This window comes from Diplotaxodon limnothrissa, linkage group LG10 (assembly GCF_057381915.1).
Source record: "Diplotaxodon limnothrissa isolate DT_005_m linkage group LG10, D_limnothrissa_male_GT1.1, whole genome shotgun sequence".
NCBI classification, from domain to species: domain Eukaryota; kingdom Metazoa; phylum Chordata; class Actinopteri; order Cichliformes; family Cichlidae; genus Diplotaxodon; species Diplotaxodon limnothrissa.
In genome coordinates, this window is record NC_140605.1 from 35780050 (window position 1) to 35794706 (window position 14657).

General features: G+C 46.7%; 1 protein-coding gene across 1 annotated transcript; it reads right to left on the reverse strand.

Moving 5' to 3' along the window:
* Nucleotides 1–4677: 4677 nt before the first annotated feature.
* nhp2 (NHP2 ribonucleoprotein homolog (yeast)) lies at nucleotides 4678–14431 on the reverse strand. Its single transcript, XM_085364803.1, has 4 exons — nucleotides 14157–14431; nucleotides 13477–13546; nucleotides 13276–13381; nucleotides 4678–5087 (listed from the first exon to the last, which is right to left on the reverse strand). Exons 1-4 carry the CDS (start codon nucleotides 14317–14319, stop codon nucleotides 4962–4964), a joined length of 465 nt encoding a protein of 154 aa, XP_085220929.1. The 5' UTR covers nucleotides 14320–14431; the 3' UTR covers nucleotides 4678–4961.
* Between the last annotated feature and the right edge of the window lie 226 nt (nucleotides 14432–14657).

Here is a 14657-nt window from a genome sequence, read left to right on the forward strand (position 1 = left end):
TAACGTGTGGAGGGGGGCTATTCCATCATTTAGGAGCCACCATAGAAAAGGCCCCGCCCCCTCTGGTCAGCTGACCTGAGAGACCGACAGGATGTGTGGGGATGAAGAAGCTCAGAGAGGCGAGACTGAGGGCACCGACAGCCAGAGAGGCCAGCACAGGGTCACATGCTCTGTTTGACCTGCGACAGCAGCGACTGGCTCACCTCCTCATTACTGTGGTGAGCTACACAAGTAAGAGCCTGGATCAGGTTCAAAGGTGCTGTCAGTCGCATTAAAAGATAAAAACTGGACTTCCCCACTGCTCTGATTTAGCTGTCCACTTTGAAACCCACGTCAGGAACAACAGGTTTAAAATAAACATCAGGATCCCAAATCTACACAAGAGCACTCACAGGGACACCAGGACCAAACAGGGACACCAGGACCAAACAGGGACACCAGGACCAAACACCTGCTGTCTTTTCTTTCAAATGTAAACAGTTTAGAGCCAACCGAGCTTTACTGTCATCCAGACGCCAGAGGTTTATGGAGACGCATCAATCTGCTTTAGGGGTGGGTAGATTTGGCAGAGGGGACAGAGGGACACAGAGGACAGAGGGGACAGAGAGGACAGAGACAGAGGGGACAGAGACAGAGGGGACAGAGAGGACAGAGGGGACAGAGGGGACAGAGCCCCGTCCTTTTCAATAAAGCTCAGACAATGACGTCAGGAGAAACTTGCAGACAGACTCGGTGCAGCAGTAAGAACCGAGTGTTACACAGGTGAGTTACGACTGTTGGAAGAGGTTAGGTCATATCTGCAGGGTCGGGGTGAGATTAGCTTTGTGCCGAGGTCAGACTGAGGTCAGACTGAGGTCAGACTGAGGTCAGACTGAGGTCAGACTGTCATATATGTAATAAACATGAGGGTGTGCTGCTGTCAGTTTCCCTCTCCGGCTCTCAGACTCCATCTATGTGACGTTATGCAAATATGCGGCAGCCAGACATGCTGCCACTTGCTGCCAGCTCCTCTGCCAGCCCTCGTGCTGATGTGCCCTTTAGCAACAGAGACTCTGTGATGACGTGTCTCATGGGGGGATTTACGCCCTCTGTAGTGCAGAGGGATGAGGTGGGCTCGGTCACAGCCGTGGGTCGCAGAGTGGGCTGACAGAGACTCGGCAGAGGTCTGAGCTCTGGCCTGTCTGTGATGTTTCTACACCAGCAGAGAGCACAAAGACAGCTGCAGGTGTTTGCGTCGTGCGATCTCCTGCGAGTGGATCAGGAAACATGCAGGCAGGGATTGTTAACGTTACCGTGGTGTTGGGGTTGCTGAGCTTCCTCTGTCAGGCGGACAAACACAGAAACTGCTGGTGTGTAAAGTTCTCGTGAGGACGTCCCGACCCGAGGAGGCACGCTGAGACACGAGCACGGCGTCATGGGGGTAATAACTGCTGCAAACAATAACAACGTGTCCCGCAGCTCCTGCAGACGCACACGTGGACAGGTGATTTATTAATGCAGCCGTTCAAAAGGAGCATCAAGACTCAGAGAGGGACGAAACAACGCTCCGCAGAGAGTCAGGCTGAAACAGAAACCAAAGGAGCGCCTGCCGTCATCGAGCCAATTCAATTCAATTCATAGTCGCCTGAAGGCACTTTATATTGTACAGTTGATCGTACAATAATAGATACAGAGATGAGTCCACTGTCAGAGGCCATAAGAAGATCATTTGTAACCTTCACTAAAGCTGTTTCTGTGCTGTGATGAGCTCTGAAACCTGACTGAAACTCTTCAAATAAACCTCTGCAGATGATCTGTTAGCTGTTTGACAACTACTCTTTCAAGGATCTTTGATATGAAAGGAAGGTTGGAGATTGGCCTATAATTACCTAAGACTGCTGGGTCTAGAGATGCTTTTTGAGTAAAGGTTTAACTACAGCCAGCTTGAAGGCCTGTGGTACATAGCTGATCATTAGAGATAGGTTGATCATATTTAAGATCGAAGAATTAATTAATGGCAGGACTTCTTTGAGCAGTTTTGTAGGAATGGGGTCTAAAAGACACGTTGATGGTTTGGAGGAAGTAATTATTGAAGTTAACTCAGAAAGATCAATTGGAGAAAAAGAGTCTAACTTAACATCAATGGTACTAAGAGTAGCTGTAGATAATATTACATCTGTGGGATGATTACTGGTCATTTTTTCTCTAATGATAAAAATGTTATTTGTGAAGAAGTTCATGAAGTCATTACTAGTTAACGTTAAAGGGATGGTTGGCTCAACAGAGCTCTGACTGTTTGTCAGCCTGGCTACAGAGCTGAAGAGAAACCTGGGGTTGTTCTTATTTTCTTCAATCAGTGATGAATAGTAAGATGTTCTGGCTTTGCGGAGGGCTTTCTTATAAAGCAGCAAACTATTTCTCCAGGCTAAATGATGATCCTCTAAATCTGTGACACGCCATTTCCTCTCCAGATTACGAGTCATCTGCTTTAGGCTACGTGTTTGAGAATTATACCACGGAGTCAGGTACTTCTGATTAGAGACCTTAGAACTGACCTCACAGCCCTTCGTTCCTTCAGTGGGCTGGTTTCAGTCATTATGCAAATGTCCTGTTTATAAGGTTGGAACCTGCAGGGTTCTTTTACACTTTGACAGAAGCCGGTTGAGTCTAATAACAGATTAAATGCTGTGTTGAGGCACGTTGAGCTGACCGAGCGTGAAAACATTCCTGACAGTAATCAGCGATGATGTGGGGAAAAACAAAACGCTAATAATGAAACTGCTCGTGGTTTTAGCAGCCTCACTGGGTCATGACCATCTTTTATATACAGTCTGTGGCCACACTGACCCCACCGTGCCGGACGACCCCGGAGACGTGTCCGTCCTCCTGTTTCAGACCCGGCACGTGGCTCCGGGTCCAGCTCGCAGGTTAGATGCTGCAGGGTCACTGATGATGTAACAGCTGTGACATCATTTCCTGTCTCACCCTTTAATGTTTGTGCTTTTTAAACTTCAAATATTCATTTGATTCTTTCTTCAATTTCGATCAAATTTATTTGTATTTTTACTCATTTTTGGTCCTTTTGCTCGTTTCTGTGGATCAATGAGTGTGTTTATTGATTATTGGTGAGACGAGTCACTCATGTTGCTTCGCTGTCGCTCATCATCGATCTGCTGTAACAAACCAGGGCTGCATAAATAAGCAAAGCTGCTCCATATTGAACACAAACACTGTCTCTGTGCTGCAGTAACAGCCTCTGTGTGGCGCTGCTGCCCCCGTGTGGCTGCACCGCAGACCTGCAGCAGCTGAAACTGAGCCACATGTTCCAGATGTTTTCCCTGCACAGCTGTTTCACACTCAGCCTTAATTTACTGATTCATCAGATCGAAATATGACTGATCAATCGAGGTGATCGGATTTGTTTGTTTACCTTCAGCCGAATCACATCTCCATTTCTGACTAAGTGAAATCAAGCTCTGGTTTACTCACAACTTTCTTAAACTTAATGGCAATAAAACAGAATTCATTTTAACAGGCACCAGATCAAAACTGACCAAAGTCCCGACCAGAAGTCACTGATCACTCTGATGTCACACCCTCCCCGCAGGTCCTGGTGTCATCCTCGACAGCACAGAAAAAACATCACTCAGCCTTCCTACTTTCATCTCCATAACATTGACCTCCTCCAATCAGTACACTATAAACATCTGCTCTGGATTTCTGTGATTTATGGTCCGTCTCATGAATCCCTCCATAAACTGCAGTTGGTTCAAAAACAGCTGCTCGTAATATTTCCAGAGCTAGATCCACTGAACATAGAACAGCTGTTCATTGGTTCACCTCCGTGTCAATTCCAACATCCTCCATATTTATCTGATCTTCTCCACCCACCCCCTCGTACACGCCGCTCTTCTCCAGCCTTCTGTCTGCTCCACCTGCTCGCCTGAGCACCGCGGGACTCTTCGTCAGGTCTCCAGACCACAAACTCTCTCTCACCTTTAAATCACGTCTCAAACTCATCTGTTCAGAGCAGCGTACAGCTGATCTGTCTCGGTCCATCTTTACCATAGTTGTTGTTGTTTTGACCTTATGGCTAAATTTTATTTTGCCATGTTTATTATATTTTATTGCTGCTATTGTAAAGTGACCTTGAGGTCTTAAAGGCGCCTGTGAATAACATGTGTTATTATTATTATAACAAAAACTGATTTTTGATCAGCACAGATCATCATCATCATCATCAGTATTCTTGTTGTTACACTTTAGCAGGTAAATAATACCTTAAAAAATGTCATAAAATTAGAAATTTTAACTATTACGAAGCTTTTATAACCTTTACATTTGATATTGTTTACATATATAATCAAACATGTTGTAATAATTTAACAATTAGAGAAAATATGTTGAACAAAATAATTTTCAGTCCAGATTTTATGTAAAAAATAAAAATGTTGTAATAAATTATTTTTCGATCCTTTTGTTCAGCACGTATGTAAATATAATAACGACCTGTTTCGTTAAAGCTCCCGTTCGTGTTTCACAGGTAACGTTTCAAACAGCTGTTGTCAGGTCAGTGCATCCTTCATTGCCTCCTTTACCTGAGGAGACACTGAAGCATCCTTTATGAAGGGGAGGAGGCGACGCGACCATCAAGATGTTTGTGCGGCTGCAGGAACGAGTTCAGACGCGTCACAGCGTTAACGACTTTAATAAGAAAAAAACAAAAACATCTGTGAAACATCTGCCTTCACAGTCCTGATCACAGATCAATACATCGATCATACAGAAACATTTTTCACTCAAACATCAACATCGTTCTTTATCTGAAGTCTGGATTTAAAATTCTCCTGCTGGATTAGCCTAGCTTAGCACAAACACTGGCAGTGGATGGAAACTGTTAGCGCAGCTGGAGGAAGAACTGTTCCTTTGGGGGTGGGGCTTATGAAGGGGGTGGGGCTTATGAAGGGGAGGCCGGGTGGGCTTCAGAGGGGTTTGGGCAGGCTGGAAACTTCCTGCAAGCACTCGTCATACGCTTCCTGGTACTCTTCATGAGGTTTGATGAGGATGACGCAGGTCGGCCTCTTCGAGCCCGCAGAGGAACCCAGATCCTGGAACAGAGTTTCACAATAAGAGTCAGGAAATGAAAAACACTTTAAAGCCAGAACTTTCACTGTTATGCCGATGACACCCTGCTCTATCTGTCCATGAAGCCAGATAACACATACCAATGAGTTAAACTGCAGGAATGTCTTAAAGACATAAAGACCTGGATGGCCGCTAACTTTCTGCTTCTTAATTCAGATCAAACTGAGGTTATTGTACTCGGCCCTGAAAAGCTTAGAAATATGGTATCTAAGCAGATTCTTCCTCTGGATGGCATTACCTTGGCCTCCAGTAACGCTGTGAGGAACCTTGGAGTCATTTTTGACCAGGACATGTCCTTCAACGCACATATTAAACAAATATGTAAGACTGCTTTCTTCCATTTGTGCAACATCTCTAAAGTTAGAAATATCCTGTCTCAGAGTGACGCTGAAAAACTAGTTCATGCATTTATTACTTCCAGGCTGGACGACTGTAATTCATTATTATCAGGAAGTCCTAAAAACTCCCTGAAAAGCCTTCAGCTGATCCAAAATGCTGCAGCAAGAGTCCTGACAGGGACTAGAAAGAGAGCAGATTTCTCCTGTTTTGGCTTCCTGTTAAATCCAGGATTGAATTCAAAATCCTGCTCCTCACATACAAGGTCTTAAATAATCAGGCCCCATCTTATCTTAATGACCTTGTAGTTCCATATCACCCTATTAGAGCACTTCGCTCTCGCTCTGCAGGCCTACTTGTTGTTCCTCGAGTATTTAAAAGTAGAATGGGAGGCAGAGCCTTCAGTTTTCAGGCCCCTCTTCTGTGGAACCAGCTTCCAGTTTGGATTCAGGAGACAGACACTATCTCTACTTTCAAGATTAGGCTTCAAACTTTCCTTTTTGCTAAAGCATATAGTTAGGGCTGGACCAGGTGACCCTGAATCCTCCCTTAGTTATGCTGCAGTAGGTGTAGACTGCCGGGATTCCCATGATGCACTGGGTGTTTCTTCTTTGCTCACTATGTGTTAACAGACCTCTCTGCTTCTCTCATCCCAACCAATCACAGCAGATGGCCCCGCCCCACCCTTGCTCATAGGGGGTCATATGATTGTTGGGTTTCATATGTTCATAAGTTAAAGACAAAAAAGGATTATTGTACTCGGCCCTGAACATCTTAGAAATATGGTATCTAACCAGATTCTTACTCTGGATGGCATTACCTTGGCCTCCAGTAACACTGTGAGGAACCTTGGAGTCATGTTTGACCAGGACATGTCCTTCAACGCACATATTAAACAAATATGTAAGACTGCTTTCTTCCATTTGTGCAACATCTCTAAAGTTAGAAATATCCTGTCTCAGAGTGACGCTGAAAAACTAGTTCATGCATTTATTACTTCCAGGCTGGACGACTGTAATTCATTATTATCAGGAAGTCCTAAAAACTCCCTGAAACACCTGTTGTTGTGATTTGTTGCTGTATAAATAAAACTGAATTGGAAGCACACAGACTTTTCAAAATAAGAGAAATTATCCCAACACTAAAAGTCAGGAAATCACAAAAGATTTGAAAATAAGAGTCTGAAGCTGACGCGTGCTCACGTGTCACATGATCAGACGTTTGATTTGATTGATTGGCTGAAGCTCAGCCGGTCATCGACTAATCAGAAGGTTGGTGGTTTGATCTGCATGCAAGAAAGCTTTTCTACTGAAAACGTCTCGATGCACACTCGATCATCTTTTTTTTTTTTTTTTTTTTTTTTTCTAAATGACATCAGAAACAGCAGTATGCGACATTACGTGATGGCAGAGCTTCAGTTCATCCTTTGTCATTTTTTTTTTTTTTTTTTTTTTAATAAATAGGACAGGGGGAATGAATGAGAGAGAGAGGGGGAGAGAAAAAAAGAAAACCAAAGGGGAGAAGAGACGGTGAGAAGGGGGGGGAAGAGAGACAAAAAAAACAAAAAAAAAAAAAAAAAAAAAAAACTCCTGGGTCACCTGTATGGAGAAAAAAACAAACAAACAAACAGAGGAGACAGCAAACAACAAAGAGCAACATAATAATAGAGAAAACAAAGCACCATCACAATAAACTAGCTAGTCATAGATATCAGTATTTACTAAGTAATAAACGATATTGTGCAGCACGCAAGATAGACAGCGCACAGTGTGCTTTGAGGCAGCAGCCAAGAAAGCTTTAGTCCGCGTCTGTGAATACCCATGTGTGCATACCTGTGTGGATCAGCATGCTTGCATTCCAAAGGTTTCTCCATGTAATGATCTGCTAGGGAGTGTGGGGGGGCCTCAGCCCCGTCCTCCAGGGTGTGAAGCGGGTATGGAGGAGATCAAAACTCCAGACATCCAGAGGCCCCCAGAACACAAGAGACCATGGAAGACCAACAGAGGGGCAGCCGCGCCACTGTTCCAGTAAGAGCTGAGGAGAGTCCCAGATGAGGGCTCACTCAGCAGCCGCGGAGCAGAAGCCAGGGGGGGTTGCAGTGACGCGCCCGTGAGCTCCGCCGGCCCCCAGCTGCGCCTGAGTGACCGAGCCCTAGGCCGAGAGGCCGGGGGCACCCCACCTCCAAAGGGGGCCCGAGCGAGCCCCAGGCCCCAGGCCCCGACAAGCGGCCGCCAAGGAGTGAGCCGGTGTGTACCCGGACGCCCACCCCCAGACACAAAGAACCACCAACACACCGACACCTGAAGGAGTCCGCCACCGGCAGGGGAAGTGGTGGTGGGTGGAGATAGGCCTCCAAACCTTGGAGGGCCTGAGGTGTCCCCAGAGAGGTGGCGTCTGATACCCAACCTGACATATAGACACAGACATACAGGCACACACAGACACAAACATCCATTCCCACCCTCATGCTCTCATATGCACTTACTCCACACTCAACCAACGTGGAGACAGACATAAAGAGACGCTGTACACACAATCACACTCCCCAAGCGTACTCTACAATCCGGGTCTAGGTACCCTTGCCCCTGGAGGGGGGAATTGCACCCAGACCCAGGTGGTGTTACCCTTTTCCCTGCGGTGGGGAGAGGCAGACCACCCCGACTCCGCAGCAGCAGGGAGGCCCCACACCCCAGACCGCAGTCGGACGGCCAACTCCTCCTACTAGCCCTCCCGCTCCAGCAGGCCGCAGAGAATGGGGGTGGGAGAAGACTCCAAACCTCCCTCCACCCGCTCATTGTAGTGTTGATGCATATGTGTTCTAAGGTGCAATTAAAACCCAGGAGGGCTTGGAGCTACCTGCCAGAGAGCAGCAGGTAAGCGCATAGTCCCTCCTGCTAACCCTCAATGACTAAGTGTATTTAAAATTGAGAGGTGGGCAACGACGTCAGGGGTGAGGTATACACCCTGATGGTGATTTGGACTCCGTGATTGTGCCCACCCCCAAGATCCTATATGTATGTGTAATGAGAGTGTGAATAATGTGAATGTCTAAGTTGTGGGATAAAATTGAGGCAGAGGCAGCCAGAAGGGGACAGGGGGGGGGGGGGGTAGCCTCCTCTGCACCCTGGTGACATACCCCCACTCCAAGGCCCTGCATGTGTGGGTGGTTGTGGAGGAGCGGGAAGAGGGAGGCAGCTGGAGATGGGGAGGGAAGGAAGGGAGGGGCAGGTAACCCCTCCCTGGGGCCAGCTCCCCCGCTGACCCCAGTAGGCACTCCCACCCTCCGCGACCCGCCAGGGAAGGGGGGCCCAGGCCCATCAGACCGGGGCCCAGTGCAGTAGCGCCCCCCGGCTCCACAGAGCCCTGGACAGTCCACCCAACCCCACCACAGAGAAAACTGCACCCACCCCACCAACCACACATCTTCCAGACTACATAAGACGGTAAACGCCCAGGCTGAGATCTTCCTCCACCTCTCCTGTATCTCCCCCTCCTGCAGAGAGTTCCTGAGAGAAGAAAGCTCCTGCCAGATGTGACCATCCCCCCCACCAGTTGAAGAGCCCCCCAGGCGGCTCGATGCACCGGCGGCACCCTGCTCCAGGGCCGGGCCCCCATGCACCCACCCGCCCACAACCCCGGCAACACACCAACCAGGACCCGAGCCCCCGAGGCCCGGCCCGGGCCCCCGCCCAGAGACGGAGCACCCCCAGAACCTCACGCCCATCCCGGACCCACCCAGGGGCAGCCAGGTTGCCAGGTCAGTAACCCACGTCCGTCAGCACAGACCCTCCCCTAGCCCCGCTGCACGCAGCCGCGAGGAAACAGTCACCTGAGAGCCAACAGAGCCCTCAACCGGACGTGACCGCTACCCCGGGTTGAGCCCCCCAAGGAAGATGCCTCCGGGGAACCCCCCGACGCCCTAAGCCTGTCCCTACCCCCTCACCAATCACAACAGTGAAGGCGGGACCAAACTATGACCCCCCACCCCCACTAGGTGATGGAGCTGATAAAAGGGGCCCAGAGCAATTGATCTGATGTGGTGGCAGAGGCTGTGTCAAGACTAATGTAATCTAATAGATAATTTCTATATTGGTTAGAATTAAGATTATTTTTATTTTTCCAGTTCATGAGGACTGTTTTCTTGGCTATGCATAGGGCAGTGAAAATCATATGGGCTATATTCTTTTCTGAAGTGACATTATCTAAGCTGCCCAACAAACACACTAAGGGGGAAGTTGGAATGTTACATTTCAGACACTTTGATAAGTCTTCACATATCTCGCGCCAAAACTTCTGCACTGGTGGACAGAACCAAAGAGCGTGGATATAATTGTCTGGTGTATTGCCTTGACAGTGTGAGCAGTTGTTGGAAGATGTAAAGCCCATCTTGAACATCCGATGACCTGTATAGTGCACTCTATGAAGTATTTTGTATTGTATTAATTGCAGACTGGGATTTTTAATTAATTTAAAAGTTTTTAAGCAAATCTGAGACCAGAAGTTTTGGTCTAGGTTGACTGATAAATCTGCTTCCCACTTTGCAGTAGGAAGGGATATTGATTCATCTAATTTAGAAAGTGTTCTGTATATTTTAGATAATAATTTGGGGGATTTAAGAGTAAGAAAATGTGCCGCACTTAGTGGTGTTTGTAATTCAACTCGATCATCCAGGGAAGTAAATCTGCAAAAGTTGATTCTGTTCATCTGGATGTTTTCAATGGTGCTCATGGCCACTGATCAGCGGTCATGAGAATCTGCATAATTAAGATTAAGGAGCTGACCCCCCAGCCCGTTGTTCCTTCAGTGGGCTGGTTTCAGTCATTATGCAAATGTCCTGTTTATAAGATTGAAATCTGCAGTCAGCTGAGACTGAAGAAGCAGGGTTCATACGCCTTTTTCAGGGTCAAATTCAAGCACTTTTCAAGCACTTTCAAGGTCCCTTTTCAAGCTTTTCCAGCACCCCCCCCCCCAAAAAAAAGAATGCATGTTTCGATTCGCGTCACCTCAGTAAGACCATGTGAAAATGAAAACAAATCATCCCAGGTGAACTTAAACATCTTTGTTCACCTTTTGTTAAGAAACAGAAAAACAAACCACTGCAAAAGGAAACGGCCTTCTATACATCGTGTATAAACTCAAAATGCACCTTTCACTTAAAATTAAGTCAAATCAACTCGTTAGATATTCTTCTCCTGTTGACCCCCCCAAAAATAAATAAGTAAGTCTTCTCATCAGATATTGATGCTTCTTTCCTGTAGGAGACAGATGTTTGTTTGTTTTTTAAGTTAATTCCCAATAAAACCTTTTGCTAACTACGTCGCTGTCTGTATCATTGCTGAAGGCCTAAACGTCACCTTTGAAGTGTTTGTGCTGATAACATCATGCACAGTCAGACTGGAGAACAGCACAGACTGGGAGGCTCTGAACACATCACATACTTCAATTCAACATATAAGACTTTAAGGATGCACAAGCATCCACTTAAAATATTTAATTTATCATCTGTCATATTATTATGTACAAGTCCAGTGTATTTTGTTCATCTGCCTTAAATAAACAGGCAGCCTTACAGTATGAAATATTCATGTACAAACACACATAACTGTGTGAACTGTCTCAGCAGCTGATTGTGCCCCACAGGCCTCAGTGTGAGCTTGAAGACATTTATAATGTTGAAGTGGTTTAATGTGTCGGTGCTGACGATAAACACAGTTTGAATGAAACTGTGGTCGCACAGAAACAAGAGGCTATTCTTTGGATCAGTCATATCACCATCACTTCACCCAAAAGCACCAAGTTAATACTCAAAGAAGCTGCAGCTATACACACAAATATAAAGAGTACTTTTAGCCTCTGACCCTCTGGGTCCAGGGTTGATTTGTTCTCTATCTTTCACCTTTAAAAACTGTTTATCTTGCCAATCTGTTATTTTCTCATTTTGACAAACTGTTTCAGCACAATTGATCTAAATTCAGACAAAATTTAAAATACGAGTAGAAAGAGATATTACTGACTGCAAAACCCACAAACATGTTTACACTGCAGTCTGCTGTTGGTGGCTTTTTTGCAGCAACTGTGACGTTCACTACTAGAACTGACACACAAAACAACGACTACACACTAACTACAAAATGCAACACACTAACTTGAGACTCCAAACATGGCAAACGTCACAAACCTCCCTCTCTCTCTCGCTCACTCCTAAAACCACCTCCTCTTCCCAAACAACCAGGTGCCACATGTTGCCGTATCATTTTTTGATTGGTCCACACGTTAACATTTTTCCACCAATAGGGATGGAGTGTTTTTTCTTTTTTCACTCACAAGCAAAGCGTGCTTGCTGGCGCTCTCCTTAGAAAACGCTGTTTTTACCGTTTCTTCCCGGAGGAAACGCCACTGTTGTAACAAACAAACAAACATCGGTTTTACGTTGCCTATCAACACAGTTTAAACACTGATACATAGTTTGAAATCTGCACATTCGACCCAAGTTGAAATGGAGACTGGTCCCAGAGGGTTAACCAGAAAGCCTACGTTAGCTAGTTATGTATCAGGCTAATGTTTAAAGCTTTCACTGGAGTAAATGAACTCATATCACTGCTCAGTAATGTTAGCTAAGCTCACAGCATATCCCATAACAGCGCTGCCATACTGCATCACACTCAGTGCATCTCAATCATGTCTCCAGCGAGTTTGATAGCAAAATAATAATCACAATTTAAAAACAGCGTGTGTAACGTACACGTACTGGAAAATATTTACTAGCACTCACCTATCATGACTGGAGAGCACAAACTCCGCCATTGTTGTTTTCCATCAAACACTCATTAAAACAGCGACCTACAGGTATGTTAGCGCACTCATCCCCGACTGTCCGAGGGAGGGGCGGGGCCACACGGTGAAACAGATGCAAGGCAGCCAGGCGGGGAAAATTCGCGACTCATTTTATTTCTATCTGATAAGAAAACGATTCAATCAGTTATTTGTGGTGAATGAAACACAGCTACACTTTCAAGCACTTTTAAGCACCACATCTGAAATTCAAGCACTTTTCAAACCTTGAAAAGACAACATTAAAATTCAAGCATTTTCAAGGATTTCAAGCGAACGAACCCTGAAGGAGTCAGCTGATGATGACGAAACGTTTCTCCCACTGAAAACGTCCAGATGAACAGAATCGACTTTTGGAGCTTCAGCTGAAAAGTTTGTTTTGTGAGTCGTACAAAGTGTTGTACAAGAACCAATCAGCTTCTCCGACATCCTCACCAACTGTTTTCTACAAGACGTGAGGTCAAATGAGCGCCACAGCCACAGACGGTGCACGCTGTCCAAAGACAGAGTAAGAGCTGAACTCCTGATTGTATAATCTGCTGCCTGGGGAGCGCGGGCAGCCGGAGCGCCTGCCGGCAGCCGGAGCGCCTGCGGGCAGCCGGAGCGCCTGCGGGCAGCCAGAGCGCGGGCAGCCGGAGCGCGGGCAGCCGGAGCGCGGGCAGCCGGAGCGCGGGCAGCCGTGTCCACATGGTCAGAAACAGCAGGCAGAGACACGGACGCCTGCACACTCGTACGGACCGTCTGAGACGTCACATTCACACAGCGCTCTGAGACACACTCGTGTCGACTGTAACGTTTTCCTGCTGCGCTGAGGAAAGTGCAGCGAGCAGTGCACACACATGCTGTGTGAGCGGCGCTCTGCAAGCACAGACTGAGTTTCAGCCACGCCCATGACGCCTCCATCCAACCTTGACAGAGCGACGCGTTCAGAGCCCGCCCCCATCAGGTGACAGACCTTCAGCACACCTGTCCACTGTCACTCACCACTTTAGACGGGATGTAGGCGTACGGCAGGCTTCTGTCCTCACACATGACGGGCAGGTGGGAGTAGACGTCGATGGGCAGCGTGTCGCCCGCCATCACCACGATGCTGCAGACACATCAGAAACACATAAACACACCTGTGATCGTCACGAACACCTGGACACACCTGAGGACGCGCTGGAAGGTGCAGCAGCGGCTCACCCTTTCTCTCCTTTGTTGATGAACTTCTGAACTTCTTTGACTCCTCGTCGGATGTTCTTCACTTTGGCAGCTGGACGATAGAAACAGAGACACATTGAACCAGACTCCAGTCAAAAACCTGCAGTTTTAAGCTCAAGTGCAACATGAAGGATCTGCGCCTCCTTCAAGCCCAGTCCAGCTGCAAACTGCATTTAAAGTGAGGAGGAGCACATCTGGATGTTTAAAGCTCTAACATCTGCAGTGTGAACACATCGTTCACATGATTCCCGACAACAAAAGTTCCCTCACAAACCAAACTGTGAAGGAGATTTTCTCACATACTAAAAACACTTCAAAATAAAAGCACATGCAGCTGCCTTTTAAAACGCCCAGTGTAACCGGAAGCGGTTCTGACTGAACCTTTCACTGAGGATGACGCTGTACAAACAGCCGCTGATTTCTCACAGAAAATTACCAATAGATTAGAAACTGTGCATCTATAAACGACGTGTTTACGGCCGAATTAACCAGAAGCTTTAGACGACTCGAACACTTTCTTATTTAAAGTCCTACATCGACTCTAACAACTGCAGAGCAGAAAGAAACCGTTAAATTCGTGAATTTTTAAACAGAGTTCGGCGCCACCTCCACGAGAACAGCAATCTCCAACATTTCCCGGCCGTTATTCTTCTTCTTCTCACCTTTTTTCACGCATTTGTAGAGCTTCTTGCTGAGTTTTTTGGAGGCCAGCGGCTGAGCGATCGGGTTCAGGTGAGCGATCAGCTCCTGGTACGACCTGTCGGTGCCCCCGGTACCGGCTTCTTCACCCTCCTCCGAAACTTTCTCCTTCTTCACCTTCGTCATTTCTGATCGATAATCACTGGTGATCGATACCCGTTTAATTGTTTTCTGCTCGGACTCCTGCCTGCTGATCACAACACGCACACAGAAAAGACCCCACACGTGTTTCAAGACTCTTTCTCTGCCGTTTATGAAAATGCTGAACCACAGCGCCACCAGCGGCCCGGAGGGCAGCGGCAGCACCACCCTTCAAAATAAAATACCAAACTTCCTTTTTTAGGTTTAGTCAGAATTTTACTGACACGTCAGAAAATTTCCTCGTAAATATATATCTATATCTATGTCTATAAAGAGATAAATAATAACATTAAAAAAAGTGAAAGTTTAAGTGAAGAGTTTTG